We start from the raw sequence: 18,773 nt of genomic DNA on the forward strand, positions 1-18,773 counted from the left end.
TTTACTTCCACTGACAAAGTATTTTTATCAGCTTCAGCTAAGTATTGGGATTGATAATAAAATTGTGAGCAACAAATTAATGAAGCCACACATCAATAGCTATTCCAAAATACACTGCTTCCTTAAAGAAGAAGCTTTGTTTTAACAAATTTCTTAAAATTAAACTAAACTTTCAAGTTTATAAGGAAGCATGTATTCACAAGATGATCAAAATAAAATTAATTCCTTCTGAAATGAATGCAGAGCTTATTTTATCTCGATTTTTAAATTTTAATTTACATAAAGGAAACTTTATTTTTTACTTCGTAATGTTATTCGTAAATATATCCCTGATATTTCTCTGATTTTCCTGACGGTTTTTCTATTCCCTGACTTTTCCCTGACAAGTAGCCACCCTGCATAAGTAAGTTATAAGCAATGTAATGAATTTTTGAAATAGTTTATTTTTACAAATACAAAACTGTTCTTTGCTAATGTATTTTTTATAATAGTAGTAACCCTGTTTGAAAATTATACTCATATACATTAAAATATATACAATATTATTCTATGAACTTATGATCTTTCTAATTAAAAACTTATTATTTTATTAACTATTTATGCTGTAAGTTTAAGTCTTTGAAAAATACTGTGTTTGAAGGGCCGTACACTTTCGTATCACATTCGCACGTTCAATACATAATTATGTTACATATTAGTAACCAATATTGCAATTGTACATAAACTATGAAGGAAATTTTGAAAGCATTAATATAAAAACTAACTGCATTTACGTTATATTTTCAGCAACTCGAAATTGCATTTCATCATAAACATATATAATCGCAATCTTTTCTTTGTAATTATATTAATACGAACAGAAAAATCTTGTGAATGAAGATAACTTTTTTCAGAAATAAAACATTTTCCAATCAAAACCTCTTGTAAGCACATGCCGAACATATACATATTATAGTTTTATCTGATTCAACCATATTGTCCAACTTTGTAGCAACTCAAAATTTCATTTATTACATAAACACATATGATATAATCGCGATTTTTTTCAAATTCCAAGCATCTATTAGCACGAACAACAAAAGTCTTAAATGAAATAAGTTTGTTCAAAACTAGAACAATAATCGAACATATCTTATATTATTAAACCTTTTTTCAAGTTTGTAGCATCTAAAAATTGCATTTGCAACATTAACACGTATAATCGCAATCTTTTCCTAATTATTAAAACACAGCAAATTCTTGAATGAAGATAACTATTATTTCCAAAATAAAACACTTTTCATCAAACCTGTTCTAGCACATGTTGAAGATATTTTAAATGTATATAATTCAACTTTAGTTTAAGGTTATAGCAACTCAAATTGCATTTGCAGACTAAACAAGGATAATAATATTTTTTTAAATTCTAAACATCTATTAATACGAACAACAAAAGTCTTAAATAAAAATAAGTTTGTTCAAAACTAGAACAATAACCGAACATATCTTATATATTATTAAATCTTACTTTCAACTTTGTAGCAACTGAAAATTGCATTTGCAGCATATAAACACGTATAATCACAATCCTTTTTGCAAATGCTAGGCATATAATACTCTTTTGTGAGTATATTTTGGTATCGTAATCACAAATCAACAAAATCTTTGGTTGAAATCACCCATTGTAAAATCAACATTTCTTCTCAGTCTTCAGCTCTTGAGTGTCTCTACTTCATTCATTCCAAAGATTCAGTTCCTGCTAAATGATTACAACATTTTAATTTGATTAATTATTATTGTACAGATATGCGTTGGGTTATTCCATTTTATTTCAATATCTGAATCGGTCGCTTTCTGCTTAAATTAGAAAATGAAACATAAATTAAGAATTTTTAATAATAAGAACGAATAATGTCATATACTGTAAAGAATTATGTTTAAACTTTCGTATACATATAGAGCATTGCAACGTTTTTTATAAATAAATCGTAACCGACTTACTTGAAATAAGAATGAAATCTATGTATATTTTCTATAACTGCATGACTTGAGTTCGTTGTTCGTTTTTTTCTTAATGTAAGAGAATAATACGTTTTTTTGAAATATAGTATTTAAAAAACAATACCTTTGAAAGTATTTAGAAGAGTATGGGCACTTGGTCTTTTCTCAGGTTCGTGAAGAAAACATTCTTTTAAAAGAGATCTTAATGAATTGGCATTTTCTGATAATTGGGTGCTTTCAAAGTGGAGACCAATTCCTCTTAAATTAATTAAATTGTATCCTACCCCAAGAGGCAGAGTCCAGACATTCTTTTGCGAGTAATAACTCTACAATAACACAGGCAAGCGACCAACGTCAGAATATAAATAGTAGCTTCTTTGTATTGTATAAGTATCTCAGGAGCCATATAAAGCGGTGTTCCTTGAAAGTTGTGTCCAATTGTGGTGTGAAGCGCAGAAGGCATCGCATCGCATTTACTTAAGCCAAGATCACACACTTTTGTAGTATAGTGTCTATCCACAAGGATGTTTTCTGGTTTTATATCTTTGTGCAGTATTGCTGGTCTTGACTCATGAAGGAATGTGATGGCTTTGCATATTTGATAAGATATAAGGGATTTATTTTTTTCATTTAGTTTTAATTTGAGTTTTGAGTTACCATGAAACAAGACAGATCGCAAACTTTCGCTGTCGAAGTACTCCATGACAATGTGACATTGAGATTGAGAAAATGATACTGCCATTATACTAATTATATTCGGATGTCTCACTTTATCCATTATATTCATTTCGCGAATGATGTATTTATTACTGGTCGATAACTCTATAGTTTTCACTGCCACATCAGTTCCTAACCATGTCGCACGTTTCACTGTTCCAAAAGCACCTTTACCCAACAAGATTTCGGAAAAATGTATATTTTTTTCGTCGATAACAGGGATCGAAAGATGCACATTGTGAACAGTTTGTCGATTATTAGGCAGATTTTCTTTAGATTCGAAATCATTTGTTAAAATATGAATTTTGGACGATGCAGCAGCACGATTTTCTGTAGTAAATTTAATACTTTTTTTACTACTCAATTCTACCGCACTTGAAAAATTGCGTTTTTTTATTTACATTTTCTTTGGAAATGATTTCATTTGTTATAATATGAATTTTAGATGATATAGCAGCACTATTTTTGGTAGTAAATAGAATTTTTTTTTTACTACTGCATTCCTCCGCACTTGGGAAATTACGTCTTTTATTTCTATTTTGCTCAATATTCAGATCGTTCAACTTTGATGAGAAAACATTTTTTATCTGATTCACTGGCAATGAAATTGGCTCATTTGTTGATAATTGTTTGTCCTCTAAAAAACTATTTTCTGTCGTTTTTCGATTAGGTACTGATTTTTTCTGAGTCAATAAATATAATCTTAATGTTGAATTCCTTGAACGAATTTTTTGAACAAAATCCCAAAGTTTTCTTCACTACAACTGCGAAAATCATCATAAATCTCTCCGTTGTAATTACCTATGTCAACGACCGATCCTTCGAAATATTTAGAATTCTCTTCGGTTTTTCATTGCCTCGAGTATCATATTTTTCACTTTGGCAAGTCGATATTTTTTTGCTTGGTCCAATTCTATCGTCTTGGCACCTGCGATTGGCTCCTTTATGTGAATGAATTTATTTCTTTCATCTATCTTGTGTTTCCATCCGATATGAATAATTCGTTTTACATTTTTATTAACACCGACCTAAAAAGAATAAAGAAAAAGTTATTCCAAGAATTCCCTAGTGTACATAATAATGTAAATCTTCATTAATTCCTTCCGAAATCAGTGACGATAAATATTCTCTATTCAGGCAGAATGCAGGATTGATAAATTTTTCGAATACCTTTCTATGTCTTAAAAATAAAAACTGATAAAAATAAAAAATGCAATATCCAAAACCTTTACTTTTTTTCAAAAAAATTCGTCCCAGAAGAATTGTTTCCTCTCCGTCAATAATAGCCATTATTTCCTGAAATCTTTTCTTTTTACCTTCATTTTTGAAGTTCGGATCTGCAAGGTTACATTAACATAACTTAATTCAATTTACATTAAACTATCAGAATAAGGATACTCACGTTTTGATAAATTAGCATAAAAAATTCTGTACTCAATTTTTCCGGGGATTAACTGAAATTCATCATTAATTAATTCGAGACCACATTGTTCATTGTCCGAATCATAGTAGACAAGGCCACTTGCTTCTGGAAAGTAAGTTTTTACACTTTTAAAACGAACCCTGCAATTTTGTGTTGGCAGTTTGACAGTACTATTTTCATCTTTCACTATAATGTGATTCATGTCTTCAAAATTACAAGCTATTTCTGACAGCAAAATAATCTAGAAGAAATTATCTGAAACATAAAATCGAACATGTAATACATGAATAGCAGCAAAATCAATCAAACCTCTACAGTAAAAAACCAAAAAACATTTCACATTTTGTTAGTTGTACACAATCATGAATATGTCAAACTTCGAATGTGACAAATTACCCAAAATATTAATAAATGTTCAAGTTTGTGCAATTTTATCACTCTGACAGTAAGGTTATGTTTCAGACCCACTCTGGATGTAACTAGTTGCACTAAGCAACACAACTTGCTGCTTGCACCCGACTCACGCGCTGCGCGAAGCAAAACGTGATACTAGTTGCACGAATAACCACTACTAGCGACACAGTCGCTGGTGAGCCGTAGGGATTTCCGTAGTTTCTCGCGGTCACGGCCTACTACCTACTACGCGAGAAACGGAGTGTCGCGCACTGGTGCTGGCGCGACAACTACGAGATCGCGCTCAGACGAAGGAACCGCACCTATATATAACCCTGAAAACACTCGTCGCCATCTTGCAGGCTCGGGCTCGGAGCAGCGTGCGTTCCGACCATAGACGTGAAAAGTGACAGACCGAGCGGCGCCCCAACGATGCTTCGGTTTAAATTACTATTTTTTTTATTTTTATTATTAATTTAAATTAATTTGAACTTAAATTAAATTAATTTTATTCTCATTATTATAAGATTATAAGATTCACACGAACAATATAGTAATAATGTAAAAAACTAAACGAAAAGTACAATATATAATGTATACGCGCACAATATTTGTATTGTCGTTTCTCTCTGCCTATACTAATCGGGTATCAATTTCAAGTATCAAAAATCGGTTAAATCTCTGTATAAGTTTATATACAAGAAACATATAGAAACACGTGATTTTTCTGGACGTATAAAAATTCTCCTTTTGCCTTAAGCCTTTATAACTTTTTTTCTATTTATGATTCTAAAATGAAATTTATGCAGTTTGCTTAAGCAAACCTTAGTGTTTCAATTAAAAAAAAAGAGGTAAAAAATACTAATGTTTATCTGAGATATAAAGAAAGAAAAGTGTTGTGGATCCCTACAGATCTAGATAAAAATTTTTATCTGAGCCCCGGAGATTCAGAAAAACATTTTGCCTGAATCTCAGAGCAATTTTGAAGAAATCTCACGCGATTTTAATAGTAAATCGTGGTTTTATGAAATTGCAATCATTCTTAAAATCTTAAAACACATATCAAGTATTTTATTTGATGTATTATAATTAATTACGGCAGCACGCTAAACACGCGTGGCTCGTTTAGTTATCTCTTTGTTCGAGCGTTGCCATAAGAATGGTAACCACTGTAATGTTGTACTGTATATGTAAAGTTACACGGTTTATGCGCCACGGGTGAATAAAACAAATGCTCGAACTGTCATATACGAAATGTTACTACGTTATGAAATGAAATATTTAAAATTTAAACTGTTACAAAACAAATAATAATGTACGAAAATCGATCGAGTGACGAAAGGCGTTTAATTAATAAATGCGAGTTTAACATTTTGATATTTGATAATAGCATTCGGTGTTCGTATATTGGTGCATGGCTTGCTATTTCCACGAGATTCACTGATTGGAAATTTATCGTGCAGAGCAATCGACGCTCGTATTACATTTCCACGGATATTTATCTTTAATTTAACATTTCGCATGTTCGCTCACTCATGCATATGTTATAATTTGAAATAGTAATAACACAAGTATAACCGTAAGCGAGCGTGTACTGTTTATCATTCAGGGTACGAAATACGCGCAACAGGTGTAATTATCGCTGCAATAAGTGACGAAGTTGGCCGCACAATTTTCAAATTTCCGCCAAACTTTGCGTTATTTTTCACTAATACATAATAAAGTAAAGAATAAAGAATAAATAAATGGCAAATAGATATGGATGTAATTAAGAATGCTGTACGATGAGTGTCGCGCGCGATCTATTATTTTCGTAATAATTGCATATATATGAATATATACTATTGCAGGTTTGCTAATAGAAAACTCGTTGACAGTGCGAAAGCGTACCTGCCTTGCACCTGATTATATTTGTCATATCTATAGCATTGAATTTCTTATTGCTTGGAATATTTTAATATTGTTCCTGTGATTGATCACAAAGCCATCATAATCCTTTTAATTAGCTTCTCTCTAGTATCGACTGGAGTGATATACACTACTAGCTCCTCAAAAACGCATCGGAGGACAAGGGTTTCTTAACAAAAATTTATTCTTTTGGTGAAACTATTATCCGGACCCCTAAAGTTCGTCTTATGAGTCTTGTTACATTCCTTATATGCATATTTTACAAAAAAAATTAATTTAAATTAAAAATTAACAACGTAAAATATTATGAATAAATGTAATATCTTGAAATTAATGGATTAATCCATTATTTAACCTTAAAACATTTATAATTATAAAACACCTTATGTCCGTTCAATTTATTATGCGTATAAAAATAAACCTAAAGTTATATTTCCTAAAAATTTTGCTTATAAAGTGTTTGACTGAAAGAATAGAAATAATATCAGATTTAAAAACAATTTTACTTTTACGAAAATTATTTTATCATTATTATCTTTTATTTCAGCATATTCTAACAGTAAATGTTTCCTATTTTTCTTCTTTCTTATTTATTTTAACAAAAAAATATGGAAATATAATAGACGATTTTTGGCGTGACTCTGATGGTATAAGCAACCAAAGGGTACCAAACTGCACCAGAACCAATAGCAACCACCGATAGCAACTTTGGTACATGTACCAAACCATACCAAACGATCGCCAAAAATCGTCTAATATGAGTAATATGAATAATGTTTACGGTGGAAGTTCAAATGAGCTTCAAATATTTAAGAATTAATTTACTTTTTTTTACTTTTTAAACATAAAATAGAATAATTTTCTGTTCAGTTTTTATAGATCACAATCTGCTGTCGAATCATATCGGCAGGCTCTATCAGCAAAACACAAGTTTAACGCGGACATCAGATGAAAAAAGATCTGTTGTAATATCTGAGCAAATTTGCTGCCAATCTGTCGTCACATACTGTAGATAGATTGCTTACCGACAATAATTTTACTATTTATTAATTAAACAGCATACGATTAAGTATAGTATTTAACTATGCCGCCTTTACACACACACATCATGATTATATTAAATACATACATTTTGCCATGACTACATTATGTACATTCTGTCTAAACTTGACTTCACATTTTGCTAATTATAATTAAGTTAAACGATACTTTTAATAATTTTTCCATTAATTTGTAATGAATCTTACACAATAAACAAGCATTAATCACGTCTGATGTATACAGGTTTTAAAACAACCTTTCGTTTATCATAGTTCTAAAAAATTATTTACAAAAATATGAGAAAGTTTCTTTCTCTTATGAGAAAAATGTCTCAGATATAGATTTTATACCTATTCTCTCAACAGATGTCAAAGAATAAAAATATTTATGTCTATATTAATAATGTCTATGAAGATATTTTAAAACAAAGAGTTTTTCTCAAGTTCCGATAATGTTTTCTTCGAAAAATGTGAAAGGTTAAATCTATGAGTTAAATCCTTAAGGATCGCTGAAAAACAAGACACAGGTATAGATTTTACATCCATAGCATATGCTAGACCTAGACAATATAAACGTTGACCATGTATCTGCGCACGGATATTATTGACATAAAAGTATCTCACAAATTTCTGACGATAATTTGTATTTTTACATTAACCCCTTGCGCGAAATAAAAATGCTTTTTATGTTTTAATGGAAAAATATTTTTAAAATAATTTAAGATAATTTTTATGTGGACAAAACACTAAAATAATTTTGTGTAAGTCAAACACGTCTCAATATCTCAAAATAGCTTAGCGATGTATACATTACACAAAGTGTAAATTTTGTCGATTTGGGAAATAATGTCGAAATTATCCTAGCTTGATTATTATGGTGGCTTGATTAAAAACCCTTGAATGATGATTGCTTCAATTAGAAGCAACGGTTATTACTTGGGTGGAGCAGTCGCTAAACAAACTTTGAAATTACTACAATCGAATGTGTACTAACTTTGGAGATGACGGAAGCATGTGATAAACGGTCACGCTCTATATTGAGTTATATAACATCTCGTAGTTTAATCTTATATTATATATTTCCGATTTATTATGCCTTCTATGAAATTCTACGGTAATTATATATTTTAAAAATATTTGAAAAATGTATATACAAAATAAAAAGTACCTATATACAAGAAGTATATACTTTATACTCATTAACTACATTAAAAAACAGCAGATTATAAATTCACAAAAGAATAATTTAAATTATATTCTCTTCTTTTTCATTCAAAGATAATCAATTTAAGTAATTAATTTATTTATAGAATTATTTTATAATTTTATAATTAAAATGATAAAAATTATATACATGTACATAAACGTTTAAAGATATATTTTTTATTTTTGTTTTCGGCGTATTAATTATTAAATAAGAAAGACACCTCCGCGCGTGACGTCTCCCAAGATGAAATTCCGCGTAACGAAAGTGATATACACCGTATTCGTTTTAGCGGCAAAAATCTTCGATTTCTCGTAGTAATTATCGAGATAACATTAAATCAACAGATCACCTTCTGCAAGCAACGAATGGCTTGATTATCACATCCACATTCCTACCCGAAAGTGGGGCCTCCGAGCCTCGAGAAGCGGTTCCCCGCGTGTTTCGCAGCGCGTATGTGTTTGTGGATACTCATGCGCATACATCGTGCTGCGTGCGTGTGTTACCGGCGCATATGTGCCAACGTGGTTCCCCACTTTCGTTGGCCCCCATCGTGAGTTTTCCTCGTGCGCGTCGCGTCGGTTCGTATGGTTCGTATACACAATGGCTCTCGTACTATAGTTAGATCACGACGGTAGTATACGCTATACGCGTACGCAACGTGTATGGTATGGTAAGCGATGACTCGCCTGAGAAGGGGAGAGGAGATGAGAGAGAAAGAGAGACGGTGGGATTCTACTACGAGAACGGGCAGGGGAAGGGAGAAACAGGAGGGAAACAGGAGGACGGAGATCGAAAGAGAGAGTGCGAGCGAGGCAGAAATTCAGTCTTACCCAGTCTTACCGTTTCAGTTTCACTCCGACACGGTCTGAAATCGCGCGCGTCTAAACTTGGTTCCCGAATTCTTTCGTCTGTATAGCGAAACATTCGTTCCGACATCGCGAGATTTATCAGTTTTCCCCGAAACCCGAACAACTCCATCGTTTCGACGTTTCCTTTCGAGACGGGGGAGGCTTTCCAAGCGGGAGAAAGGAATCGTTTAATTTTTTTTATTTCCCGCGACTACTGCCGCCGGCTCGAGAGAAAGGAACCCGGCGAGGGACCAGCGTGAGTAAAGATGCGTTGGGCAATCGATCGGCGCGTTAGAGAATACCCGGTCGCGTGCGATTCTCACGAAAATGATTTTTCGCTCCGCCGCGTCTTAAAACGAGGAAGTTTGAAGCGGAATCGCCGAAGTGTTGCGTCGCGGTGATTCATCGTTGAACCGCCATTTAACGATTTAACGCGCGGCAGTTAAATATGAATCATAACAGTTCGATGTTTTGTGTGTTCGGCGACTTTTTGTTCCGGCAAAAAAAAATGGAAGTTCTAATCGGAAACTTTTGTCTCTTCTGCGAAAACTCCTTATGTGAATACTTAATCTTTGAAATTAATCTTTGAAATTAATATTAGTATTAATATTGATATAAATAAAGTCGCCGGCACATACACACACACTTTTGTTTAACTCTTTTAAGATAACTTCTAAGTTAAGAGCTCGCTTAACTTAACAGACAGTTTTATCATAACATTGTGCTATAAAGACGTGAATCAGAAAGGAAGTGTAATTAGATATCATCTAGTTCATTGAGGAAATGATATGTGAATTAACTTACGCCCACGTTCGTCAAATAATATCAATCTGTAAAGTGGCTAAAGACGAGAACAACAATGGAAACTTTCTTGATTAATGTGTTAATTTAATTTACACCTAAAACCAACTTGATGACTAATAAACGAGAAAGTTGCTAACTGCACGACTAATTGCGAGTTTACTGTCAAGTTCCATCGTGTTAATGTCTTTAAGTAGTTTTTATACAATATCGTTTCGTATCACTTCGATATAAAAGGCTTATAGTTTCGATTAATGTTAATTTATAAGTTTTGCAACTAAACTCGAAATAATTAAATTACTTCGCTCCTTATTAAATTAATTATTACATAATTCAATTCACTAATTTTTATATAAAACGAGAAACAACATTTTTATTTCTTTCCAACTTCAATTTCGTTTGGCTTTCTCTAAAACACAATTATATTGACGAAGAATCTTCTACATCGAAATATTAAAATAAATCTTCTCTCTCTCTCTCTCTCTCTCTCTCTCTCTCTCTCTCTCTCTCTCTCTCTCTCTCTCTCTCAATTGTATAATATATATATTAAAGAAAAGTTTCCGGCCTAAGGATAGAAGACAAAAGAGAGTAAAATAAAACAATAACCCTTTTTATTTTTTAATCTAATCACCCTTTATTTTAATAGATTTTTTAGAACGATAAATTCATTTTTTTATATCATTGAAAAAATATTTAAAATTTTTATCTTTAAAATGATTTAACATTGAAAAGATTACTTTCGATATTAAACCATTCTAAAAACAGAATTTAAGATTATTTTTTAATAATATAGAATAATTAATTCATTATTTAAAAAATACACTGAAATAAAGGGTAATTATACTAAAAAATAAAACTAATTGTTTTATATTATCCTATTTTCTTCTTCTGTCCTTGAGTCGAAAATTTTTTAAGCTTACTGCATAACGTTACATAATCGGTATGAACCATTTTAAGAACCTTCAACTAAATCAGATTTGAGACCCTCATGTGCATTTGAATTAATATCCAAGCGTTTCGAATATGTCACAAAAAGACATCGAGAAAAATGCTTCTATCCGTAAAACAGTCATAAAATTGTTGCGCTTCACCACAAAAGTTACTCAACATTTGCATAATATTTCAACTTTTGCAGAGAGGCTTCCTCAAATGACTAATCAACGCGATGAGGAGTCTCGCGTTGGAAGCGCGCAATGTTTTGTTCCACATAAGTAATTTCGCGAGAGCGCATTCAAGTCACTCGCGGGGAGTTTCCACGCGACTTCGAAACGCCATATGCTCCACACGCCGGTCGTTACGTCGCGGCGTCGTAGCCGGTATTATCGATTCTTCCCCCTGGCCGTATTATGGCATTTATGAAAACCACCGCGAATCGCGCGATGACGGACGCTCTTAAATCGCAGCAGCAACGATACGCGACCGTCGCGTAAGAACGCGCTCCGATTGCACGTGTCAGTTAGCTTGCGAGAATCAGTAACTATGACGAGAGACAGGTCGGCTAAATAGATACTACCTGGAAGTACTATATGGAAATATTATCCGGAGGATTGTAAAGCCTGACTTCGGGTCGAGATTTAACTTTCGATTTATTCATCATATCGAAGGGCCGCACCTCAGACTCCGGCTCCTGCCTACTCGGCGAATGTTTCTTCTCTCACCGCGAACGAGATTGTTCACAGGTGTGCGCGTTTATTTTTAGCGCGCGGAAAAAAGAAACGTTTCGCTTACGTTTTGTATCGCGCAGATAAGCGCGCGATTGTGCGGCAAGACGCGCGGATGCTGCGTTTCTCGCGCGCGGGAAAAACGTGGCGGTTGTCGAAGATTAATATTGACAAGACTCTAAGAATAAGTTTGACAGAGTAGATTTTTATACGCACGCGTCTTTCCGTTTCTCCAACACGAATCGACGGCCGCGAAATCGTTAGCGATTACGTCGTAATGTCGTGCGCTTAATAAGCAAATAAATGTCTGTCGTTTTGAGAGAGAAAAAGATGATATTGCTCGACGTATAGTGTAGTCTGTAGTAGGGCAAACTACACATGTGTCAGCATTCCGCTGGATAACTATACGACGCGATTCTAGCTGATGATGTCAGAAGATTTTAATTGGAGAGTTCGCGTACGTACTCTGCTTTGCCGAGATGAAGCGATTTATTAATGAGCGTTAGCGTCATCGTGGGCGTGCGGTTTTCCTAAGAATAATCTAACAGAGTTCTTATGATTCTATGGCGCCAACTGTGCGTCAATTGCGAATTAATTCTAAATGGCACGTATAGCTTTGCGCGCAAGGTGTTCCAGACGTATAGTGTGACTCATTTTTCATCGCTCCTCTCGAATCTTCGATTGAAAGCAGTTGTGAAAAACTTTTAACTTTGAAGTTAATTAACGCGACTTTATATATATCTCGGAGACTTTCTCGCTTTTTCTTAGAAATGACGCGATGCCGCGAGTCTGACGATTAGAAATTCAACGTTGGAGAGAGGAAGGCTTCGAGGATGAGAAAGGAATATTCAGCTTGTAGTTTCGTGGAAATGAGGAGTAATCGAACGCGGTTAGCATAAAGTGATCTAATCCTTTCGCAAGATAAGACGGAGGAAGCACGGCCGCGTCGCTTGCGAGATATGCGGGATTGCAAGTGCGAGCATCGTCGCGTCATTTTCATTCTTCGCTCTGGCCGTGGATTACTTAATGCGCGGGCAGAGAAGCAAACTTTCTCTCTCGGTCTCTCGGTAACACCATGCGCTTTCGAGACGATATACCGGTGCGTGACCGAGGTCCGTATAATCCGCAATCTTATATGTTCGTAGTATACGAGGTTGTGCGGAACGATATAACAATCAACGCGCGCGCAAAGCCGTCCTGGGGGGCCGCGTTATTGCATCATTGATCGTATTCTGCATAGGGTACGTAGGGTGCCGACAGGTGAACGCGTTTTTCAGAAACGGGGTTTCGTTATGTGAAAACGTACACGCGAAAACGTTCCTATCGTTTCGACGATTTACGATCGAGGATAAGGATCAGCCGCTGACGACGAGTGCCGCGGAACTCTGTTACGCGTTCGACAAACAATAGCGTGCAATTGAGCCGTGTGCGCAGAATTTTCAAAACAGGAAGTCGCCGACTCTGCTTGCCGAGTCGTAAAAATTCGCGTTGATCACGAACACCTATTTTGCCTCTCGGCCCATTAATAGTTATTAGAACGTCGGAGTTTATACTGCGCATATAAATTACTGCACGACAGAGAAACGAGAGGGAAGGAGCACTTAATTGAATTAGATTTTAGCTTTAGATTGGATTAATTCGTGAGGAATGTAATTAAATGGACAGTGGAATGAATAATTTGGAATATGTACTGAATTAAAATCAAAGTGACATTGGTCGATAATTAATCGATAAATTATTATAATTAATTTATTAATTAGTAAAGTTTGCCACACGAATTGCGCGACTAAGAAATTCGCTTTTCACCGCGTTATGTGAGTTTCGATTCTTCAATACGAACTGAAACTTACAAAGTCCCGCGCCTATGGATACGGCCAAGGCTATGGTGGACGGCCAAGGTGCTTCAAACTGGGCCAAACATAAGTCTGATGTCACCGAGACGTAACATAATTAAGAGCGATGTACGTGACTGTTATAAAAATTCGTTTAATTACGTTCGTTGAGGCGCGTCATCTTCGGGACAATCAGGACGCTTAACGTCACTGCATTTATCACGTATTTACCACAGAAAAAAAGGAGACAAAATAATATAACGAAAAGGCAAAGAAAGAACAACTAAGAAAAAATTAAAAAACAAAACAGAAATAATTAATTGACAACTACATTTTACTTTAATTAATTTTAACGCGAAAGATGAAGAGAGAGCTATTTATTTTAGTGAAGCGCTTTTCAAATTTTTCTTTTATACGAAATAGCAACTACAGTGTCGTTAATTGTTAACGAAAAGCAAATACTTGCGAGCTACCGCGCTATTGTCTTTTTAACGTTCTCGCGTTTCATTGTTAATTTTATTAGCGTTTTTATTTATCGGTCTGTTAACAGAGTTTCGCAGGTAAAAGGGAATGGGATACGGCACGGAAATGGATGGCTGCGGACGTTTCATGAAATATTCCCTGTTCTTCACGAACTTCGTTATCTTCGTAAGTTCCAGTCCCTTTGCTGAAGATTTAATATACCTGCGCAGTAATGTATAATTAAATTTATACTATTGATTTATGCTCCAGATTGGCGGGATTGTCGTAACGGGTTTGGGCGTGTGGGCCTTGGTTGACAAAGTACCATGGATAGGCGAACTCGTTGGAAACGATCTGTTAACCGGCGCAGTTTACGTTTTACTGGTCGGCGGAATCGTCGTGGCGTTTATCGCCTTCTTCGGATGCGTCGGTGCGTCGCGGGAAGTCAAGTGTATGCTTCTGACAGTGAGTACCAAGGATCTATTTTCGAACCGGGAAAACGTTCCAACCAACGTCTCGATTTCCAGCGTTTACCTGATTTGGCGACTTGAACGACGAATTTAATTTTTACGGAAGAGAAGCTTATCTCAAATTGATTAAACATTGGCCGGTATTCATAGTCGGTTCTTATATTTAAGACCGTCTTAAGTACAATCTTAAAATGTTATTAACCAATCACAAAGCCGTATTAGCATCTTAAGACATTACTTAGGACGGTCTTAAAATAACAACCGACTATGAATACCGGCCATTGGAGATCTTATTATACTTTCCAAGCATCAGGTCGCCGAAACTTATCAAGATATCGCCTCGTGACGGTCGATTAATAAAATCCAATTTTTTTTTTTCAGTACTTCATAATCGTATTCCTGCTGTTTGTGACTATGCTCATCGGCGGCGTCCTGGGGTACGTTTTCCGCGAGAAATTGCTGGGCACGCTCGACAGAGAGATGAAAAGTTCGCTCCGACTTTACGATCATCGTAAATCCATTCGCGACGCCTGGGACACCACGCAATCGACGGTAAATAATTTCCGCGGACGTTACGTGAATAAAAGTTAATTTTATCAGACGATCAAACTCGTGGCGCGATCTCGAGCGCGCTTTATCTTCCTCGAATCCAATTGTTGCTCGAAACTTCCCGAAGCTTATTCAATTCTCGCTTTCAGCTCCACTGTTGCGGCGTTAACAGCTGGAGGGACTGGGGAAGCTTCGGTCTTAATGTGCCAGAGAGCTGCTGTCGAGAAGTTCAACCTGGCCAGGTAAAGATCAATTATATTTTAACGTAATTGCGTTACTCGATGAAATAGTTTATATCCACCGACTTCGTCCGCGCTTATAATTACGGCAATTTACTATGCACGTGCATCTCGTTATATAATAAACGTGTCGTGTTTATAAACGTCTCTCCGCTTGATAATGCTCACTTTTATCGAAGTCAATTAATTCAAAGGTGAGATTCTGATTTACATTTTGCGCAAAATGGAATTTTCCTCGATAGAGTTAACGACTTTTCGTGATTCGCATTACAGTCTAAGCGATTCTTTACGTGACACACCGAGTTTCCCTCCCGGTCGAGTACCGTCAATTTGGCCCGCAATTACTTAATCGACCGAGTTTTTAACCGCCCCGGTCTGCGCCTCTCACACTTTCACTCTTCCGATCGGCTTTCTCGCGAACGAAGAACCGCGTTTCTCATGGTCGTTCGATCTGCTCGCAGCGATTCCACTGCAACGCCGGCCCAGACACGGTAAATCCCTCCAACGCTTACGTGGAGGGTTGCATCAACGGAACGCGAATCTACATGCAGCAACATGCGGCCGTTATGGGTGGCGCTGGTATTGCACTTGCATGTCTCATGGTAAGAACGCACACACATTGCATTTTTATGATATTCTTCCCGGTTAAAATTGAACCCTCGACGTTATAAAGTCGATCAAACCCGAACAAGTATTCCCTTTACGATCAAATTAATTTTAAAATTTGTCTAGCATTTTCTTTACTTTTTCTTAAAGTCATATTGTGACTAGCATTCTTGAGCATATCGTGTGTTTAATAAAATATTCCTGTCCTTTTCTTCGTTCCTTGATATTTACTAAGTATTTTAATTCTCGGATCATTGCAGTTCTTCGGAATGATATTCTCCTGCGCACTCTTTAAAATGATCGAATGACAGCAGGACAACAGTACAGTCTGAGGCTGAGGCAGTTTTCGTAAAAATAAAGGAGGAAGTGATGAGTCTTCGACATTTACAGAAGATTCGCGCAACTTTACCAATCAATAAAATTACTTGTCGCCATAAACGCGGTTGATTACACCGTGACAAAAAAAAACTGAATTTCCATCCAATTGTACAGGTCTCGCTAATTTGTTACACATATGTAGCATTACGCATTATGATTACCATTACTCTTTACATTTTTTATGTAATTTATATGTCTAAGATATTTTCATTTAGTTACATACATATATATATATATATATATATATATATATATATATATCACTAGTGTGTTAGTGCATCGTACATTATATGTATTTTGTCCGTAATAAATACAATATGTATATATAATATTGTGTCCATTGATACAGTTCTCTCAATAAATACTTTTGATCTTTTTATTTTATAATAGCCGCTCTTTTACATCTCATATGATTAGTGTCAGATGTCAGATTTTTTACGGAAAAAATGATGTATTAATAGCATAGGTCTAATTGGAAAAAATTTTGGTGATTTAATAACAAATATTATTTTAATATTAATAAAATAAATACTTATTTTATTAAAAGACAAAAGCATGACGTATTGAACTAATAAAATTATTTTAAATTAGACTAATGCTGTTAATATATGATTTATTTGTACAAAATACATTCTTACTATTAATAAATATATTTGAAAAAATATGAAGGCTCTGGTGGAAATCTAAATTGAGGAAAATGGGCTAAATAAAAACCAAGCGCTGTTGTTGGTGCGTCGAGATATAGAATTCTTTTATTTGAAAAAAATTTTTACGTACGTTTCGATCCGACAGTTTAGAGTCTTCAACGGAAATAAAATATTTTGCCAAATATATTTATTAATAATAAGAATATATCTTGTACAAAACAATAATATATTAACAGCATTAGTCTAATTTGAAATAATTTTATTAGTTCAATACGTCATGCTCTTGTCTTTTAATAAAATAAGTTAATAAAATATTTGTTATATTAATATTGAAATAATATTTGTTATTAAATTACCAAGATTTTTCGGCGATTCTCTTTTCTTTAGAATGCGTTTTTTTTACATTTATATATCACTTATTTTATTTTATTTATAATTTATTTTACAATATGTACAATATGTATAAGCAATGTTTTTAAAGGCCGTCCTGCTTGTACCAAATGTAATTGAGATTAAATGCATGGATTTGGACTTCGCATTTTCCAAGTTATAAATTAAATATTCTCTCTCTTATCTCTCTTAAGTTTTAACTAGAATTTTATCCGATAGAAACAGGTCAACCTATAGAGGCCCTCCACCACCCCCGCCGATCCCGATCGGCGGTCCTCTTTTCTTTATAGAATCCGTTTTTTACATTTTTTTATTATCACTTATTTTATTTCATTTACAATTTATTTTATAATATGTAAACAATTACAATATTATAAAAAAGTTACATTACAAAACTGAAAATATAATATACAATATACAATATACAATATACAACAATATACAACAAAATTATATACAATATTTCTTTTTGACATAAAATTATATACGCAACTTTCGGTATGCGTACAATAAAACGAAATTCTCACAATGTAAAACATGTGGCTATTATGTAACATTTCTTATTATTAAATAACTAGTCCAAAATTATTTTTACTTCATTTTTAATTTACTCGAGCAATCACAACCAAAAAGATCGTTAATAAAATTATTTATATTACTCAATCAAGCAGAATGTCAATTATTGTCATACTATTTTTGTAAAACTCAAAGGAAATGACCAATATGCGAAAAAATAAACAAAGCTTTGATGTATAACAATGATCAAACTGAAAAATACGCGACGAATGAAACAATCCCAAATCAATTCTGATACATGTCATTTTTATAACACCTGATCATTGCAATGCGCACGAGTTCCCTATATAATTATTTCTCTTTTTTTGAGCAAAAATTTAACACGTTAATGATAATTGTCTTAACATCGAACCTTTTCACACTTTTATTCAATAAATTATATTACTTGTACTAATAGTGATAATTTCTAATATAAAATTTTGAATAAAAGATCTCCCGAATTTATTAACAATCTTTTAGCAAATAAAAACTACTAAAGTTTTAAAAAGTAAACTGTTTACCAAACACGTCGTGATTTCCGTCTTATTATACACATCCAATTATATTTACACAATTAATATTACAGTATATATATTTGAAATATATATACTTATAGGTACAATATACACCAGTACATAATATTTTACAATATCTGTAAAAATTGGTA

The 18,773-nt window shown here is 34.0% G+C and overlaps 2 protein-coding genes and 1 long non-coding RNA gene across 6 annotated transcripts; 1 reads left to right on the forward strand and 2 right to left on the reverse strand.

Moving 5' to 3' along the window:
- Window positions 1-1,371: 1,371 nt before the first annotated feature.
- Window positions 1,372-2,298, reverse strand: LOC143898993 (uncharacterized). Its single transcript, XR_013257354.1, has 3 exons — window positions 2,265-2,298; window positions 2,105-2,181; window positions 1,372-1,738 (listed from the first exon to the last, which is right to left on the reverse strand). It is a non-coding gene; the product is annotated as an uncharacterized LOC143898993 (long non-coding RNA).
- Window positions 2,299-3,324: 1,026 nt separating this feature from the next.
- Window positions 3,325-4,609, reverse strand: LOC143899089 (uncharacterized). 3 transcript variants are annotated; one of them, XR_013257365.1, is made up of 4 exons: window positions 4,517-4,609; window positions 4,100-4,225; window positions 3,930-4,034; window positions 3,325-3,725 (listed from the first exon to the last, which is right to left on the reverse strand). XR_013257365.1 is itself a non-coding variant. In XM_077409075.1 (4 exons), the coding sequence occupies exons 1-4, from the start codon at window positions 4,320-4,322 to the stop codon at window positions 3,715-3,717; spliced, it is 231 nt and encodes a 76-aa protein (XP_077265201.1). In that variant the 5' UTR covers window positions 4,323-4,361; the 3' UTR covers window positions 3,325-3,714. The 3 variants fall into 3 exon arrangements, 2 of the variants coding, with proteins under 2 accessions (XP_077265201.1, XP_077265199.1); XM_077409075.1 differs by lacking the exon at window positions 4,517-4,609 and adding an exon at window positions 4,260-4,361 and having other exon boundaries at window positions 4,100-4,151; XM_077409073.1 differs by lacking the exon at window positions 4,517-4,609 and having other exon boundaries at window positions 4,100-4,361.
- Window positions 4,610-9,504: 4,895 nt separating this feature from the next.
- Tsp74f (Tetraspanin 74F) lies at window positions 9,505-17,720 on the forward strand. 2 transcript variants are annotated; one of them, XM_077409071.1, is made up of 7 exons: window positions 9,505-9,772; window positions 14,361-14,458; window positions 14,543-14,737; window positions 15,124-15,294; window positions 15,441-15,533; window positions 15,992-16,132; window positions 16,397-17,720. In XM_077409071.1, the coding sequence occupies exons 2-7, from the start codon at window positions 14,381-14,383 to the stop codon at window positions 16,442-16,444; spliced, it is 726 nt and encodes a 241-aa protein (XP_077265197.1). In that variant the 5' UTR covers window positions 9,505-9,772; window positions 14,361-14,380; the 3' UTR covers window positions 16,445-17,720. The 2 variants fall into 2 exon arrangements, with proteins under 2 accessions (XP_077265197.1, XP_077265198.1); XM_077409072.1 differs by lacking the exon at window positions 9,505-9,772 and adding an exon at window positions 13,162-13,939.
- The last annotated feature ends 1,053 nt before the right edge of the window (window positions 17,721-18,773 follow it).

This window comes from Temnothorax americanus, unplaced genomic scaffold (assembly GCF_048541705.1).
Source record: "Temnothorax americanus isolate GAGA-0224 unplaced genomic scaffold, ASM4854170v1 Scaffold25, whole genome shotgun sequence".
NCBI classification, from domain to species: Eukaryota; Metazoa; Arthropoda; class Insecta; order Hymenoptera; family Formicidae; genus Temnothorax; species Temnothorax americanus.

Coding starts and splice junctions, on each gene's coding strand:
- LOC143899089 (XM_077409073.1), bottom strand. CDS start 4,322: ATGAATCACATTATAGTGAAAGATGAAAATAGTACTGTCAAACTGCCA. Junction 4,035..4,099: donor TTATGCTAATTTATCAAAAC/GTGAGTATCCTT, acceptor GTAACCTTGCAG/ATCCGAACTTCAAAAATGAA.
- Tsp74f (XM_077409071.1), top strand. CDS start 14,381: ATGGGATACGGCACGGAAATGGATGGCTGCGGACGTTTCATGAAATAT. Junction 14,738..15,123: donor TCAAGTGTATGCTTCTGACA/GTGAGTACCAAG, acceptor TTTTTTTTTCAG/TACTTCATAATCGTATTCCT. Junction 16,133..16,396: donor TTGCACTTGCATGTCTCATG/GTAAGAACGCAC, acceptor GGATCATTGCAG/TTCTTCGGAATGATATTCTC.